A 2857-nucleotide genomic window follows, 5' to 3' on the forward strand; every position below is an offset into this window, starting at 1 on the left:
TTTTCTTCCCCCCCGTCCCCCCCCTCCCTCCTCCCTCCCTCCCTCCTCCCCTCCTCCCCCCCTCCGCTTCTCCCCCACCCGTCTTCTGGGCTAATATCAACCAGTCCTAATATTCAATTAATGTGGTGTCCGGGCGCGGGGGGGTTTGGCAAGCGGATACCCCCTAAAAAAAACCCAAAACCATTAGACCTTGGGGAAAAAACCTTCCGTAAGGGCGATTCTCCGCGCGAGGCCGAGGTGCGAGCGGGGCGGTTGGGCGGAGCCGTATTCCCGCCCCTAAGCCGCAGGGACGTAAGGGCGATGTCGGGTGCGCGCGGGGCGACCATCAGATGCTATCCCGCGTCGAAAGGATTTATACAAATCGCTCGTTTTTTTTCTCTACGGGCATTAATGGCGGGGGGCGGTGGGGGAGGGGGGCCCCCGCTGCTGCACCTGCTGGCGGGGCGGCGGGGTGGGGCGCGCTGGAGTGGTGCGTGTGGCGTCGGCTGTGTGCTGTTGGAGATTGGTGGGGCCTGTGTTTGCTGTTGGGATGGTGGGCGTGGTGGCGGCGGGGTGTGGTGCGGGGAAAATGGTGGGGCTGTGGTGGCGGGCGGGCTGTGGTGCTGTTGGAAATGGTGGGGCTGTGGTGGCGGGCGGGCTGTGGTGCTGTTGGAGATGGTGGGGCTGTGGTGGCGGGCGGGCTGTGGTGCTGTTGGAGGGTGGTGGGGCGTGGTGGCGGGCGGGCTGTGTGCTGTTTGGGAAAAGTGGGGCTGTGATGGCGGGCGGGCTGGGCGCTGCTGGAGATGGTGGGCTGTGGTGGCGGGCGGGCTGTGTGCGTTTGAATTGGGGCGTGATGGGGCGGCTGTGTGCTTGGAGTGGGGCTTTTGGTGGCGGCGCTGGGGCGCTGCTGGAGATGGTGGGGCTGTGGTGGCGCGGGGTGGGGCCTGCTGGAGTGGTTGGGCTGTGGTGGCACGGCGGGCTGTGTCTGTTGGAAATGGTGGCTGGTGGCGGCGGGCTGTGTGCTGTTGAGAGGGGGGCTGTGGTGGCGGTCGGGCTGGGTGCTGTTGAGATGGTGGGCTGTGGTGCTGTTGGAGAGGTGGCGTGTGGCGTCGGCTGTGTGCTGTTTGGGATGGTGGCTGTGGGGGCGGCGGGCTGTGGTGTGTTGGCTGGTGGGCCGTGGTGCCGGTCGGGCTTTGGTGCTGTTGGCGATGGTGGGGCTGTGGTGGCGGTCGGGCTGTGGTGTTGTTGGAGATGGTGGGCTGTGGTGGCGGGCGGGCTGTGTCTGTTGGAGATGGTGGGGCTGGGTGGGTCGGGGTGTGTGTGTTGAGATTTGGGGGGTTTGGGGGGCTTGGGGGTTGGAGGGGGGCTTGGGCGCTTGTTGGGATGGTGGGGGCTGTGGGGGGCGGGCTTGGGCTGTGGAGATGTGGGGGTTTGGGGGGGGTTTTGGGGGGGGGCGGGGGGGGGGGGCTGTTGGAGATGGTGGGGCTGTGGTGGCGGTGGGTGGGGGGGCTGTGGCGTGGTGGGGCTGGTGGGGTCGGGCTGGGGGGCCCTTTTTTGATGGGGGGGCGTGTGCGGGCGGGCGTGATTCTGTGAGATGGTGGGGGCTGTGGGGGGCGGCTGGGGGGCCCGTTGGGATGGTGGGGCTGTGGTGGCGGGCGGTGTGGGTTGTTGCCGTGGTGGGGTGTGTTGGAGCGGCTGGGCCTGTTGGAGATGGTGGAGCTGTGGTGGAGGTCGGGCTTGGGCTCTGTTGGCGATGGTGGGGCTGTGGTGGAGGTCGGGCTGGGGCGCTGTTGGAGATGGTGGGGCTGTGGTGGAGGTCGGGCTGGGGCGCTGTTGGCGATGGTGGGGGTGGTGGCGGTCGGGCTGGGGCGCTGTTGGAGATGGTGGGGCTGTGATGGCGGTCGGCCTGTGATTCTGTTGGCGATGGCGACGTTGTTGAAGTTCTGTTAGAGATGGTCACGTTGCTGACTTTCTGTTGGAGACGTTTATGTCACTGGGGTTCTGTTGGAGATAATGACGTCACTGGTTCTGTTGGAGATAATGACGTCACTGAGGTTCTGTTGGAGATAATCACGTCACTGGGGGTTTAGTTTTTGGGGAAATGACCCCCACTGAGGTTCTGTTGGAGATAATGACGTCACTGAGTTCGTGGGAAAAAATCACGTCATCGGGTTCCCTTTTACGCTGTGGGGTCTCTAACGATACCGCGGGTTTTGTTGAAAACCGTGGTCCTGTTGGCGCTGAGAGGGAGGAAAAAAGGGTATTTCCGCGTTCTGAGGAAGCGCCGCGACATTGTTTGTGTTATGAAAGGCTAAGGATGCTGCAAGATGCTTAGATGCAAGGGTTGTTGTTTATTGAATGTTGTTTATATTTTTTAAAGGGTTTTTTTTTTTAAATTTTTTTAAAAATAGTTGTGATAAAAATAATTTAATATTTTTTGTTGTTATCATCTTAGTATAGTAGTATTTTTTTTTGTTTTTTATTATTACGTTATCATTAAATTTTATTAAAATTATTATTAATTTTGGGTTTATGTTGGGTTTAAAAAATTTTTATTTTATTAATATTATTATTATTATTTTTATTATTATTATTTTTATTTTTTATTTTATCTATAAATTTTTATTATTATATAATATAATACTATTATCTTTTCATTAATTTTTAAACATCAACTATTATTTTTTTTATGTTATTATTTTTATTTTATTTTTTAATAATTTCATTATTATTTTTTTATTATTTTTATTATATATATTATTATTATTATTTTTAAATATTAAAAAAACAAACAACATCATCATCAACACATCATCATCATTTTAAATTTCCCTTTTAATACTTTTTATTTTTAAAACATTATTAAATTTTAAAATTA

The 2857-nt window shown here is 54.1% G+C and overlaps 1 protein-coding gene across 1 annotated transcript in view; it reads right to left on the bottom strand.

The window, feature by feature from the left end:
- Nucleotides 1-387: 387 nt before the first annotated feature.
- The window catches only part of LOC125047108 (extensin-like), a gene marked incomplete at its 5' end in the record, with an annotated part of 6856 nt that continues 4386 nt past the window's right edge, over nt 388-2857 (bottom strand). The window contains 3 exons of the mRNA XM_047645217.1: nt 388-1279; nt 1528-1922; nt 1974-2036. Coding sequence (XP_047501173.1) covers nt 388-1279; nt 1528-1922; nt 1974-2036 — 1350 coding nt within the window. The remainder of the gene's footprint in view (nt 1280-1527; nt 1923-1973; nt 2037-2857) is intronic.

Source organism: Penaeus chinensis, chromosome 40, assembly GCF_019202785.1.
Source record: "Penaeus chinensis breed Huanghai No. 1 chromosome 40, ASM1920278v2, whole genome shotgun sequence".
In the NCBI taxonomy this organism is placed as follows: domain Eukaryota; kingdom Metazoa; phylum Arthropoda; class Malacostraca; order Decapoda; family Penaeidae; genus Penaeus; species Penaeus chinensis.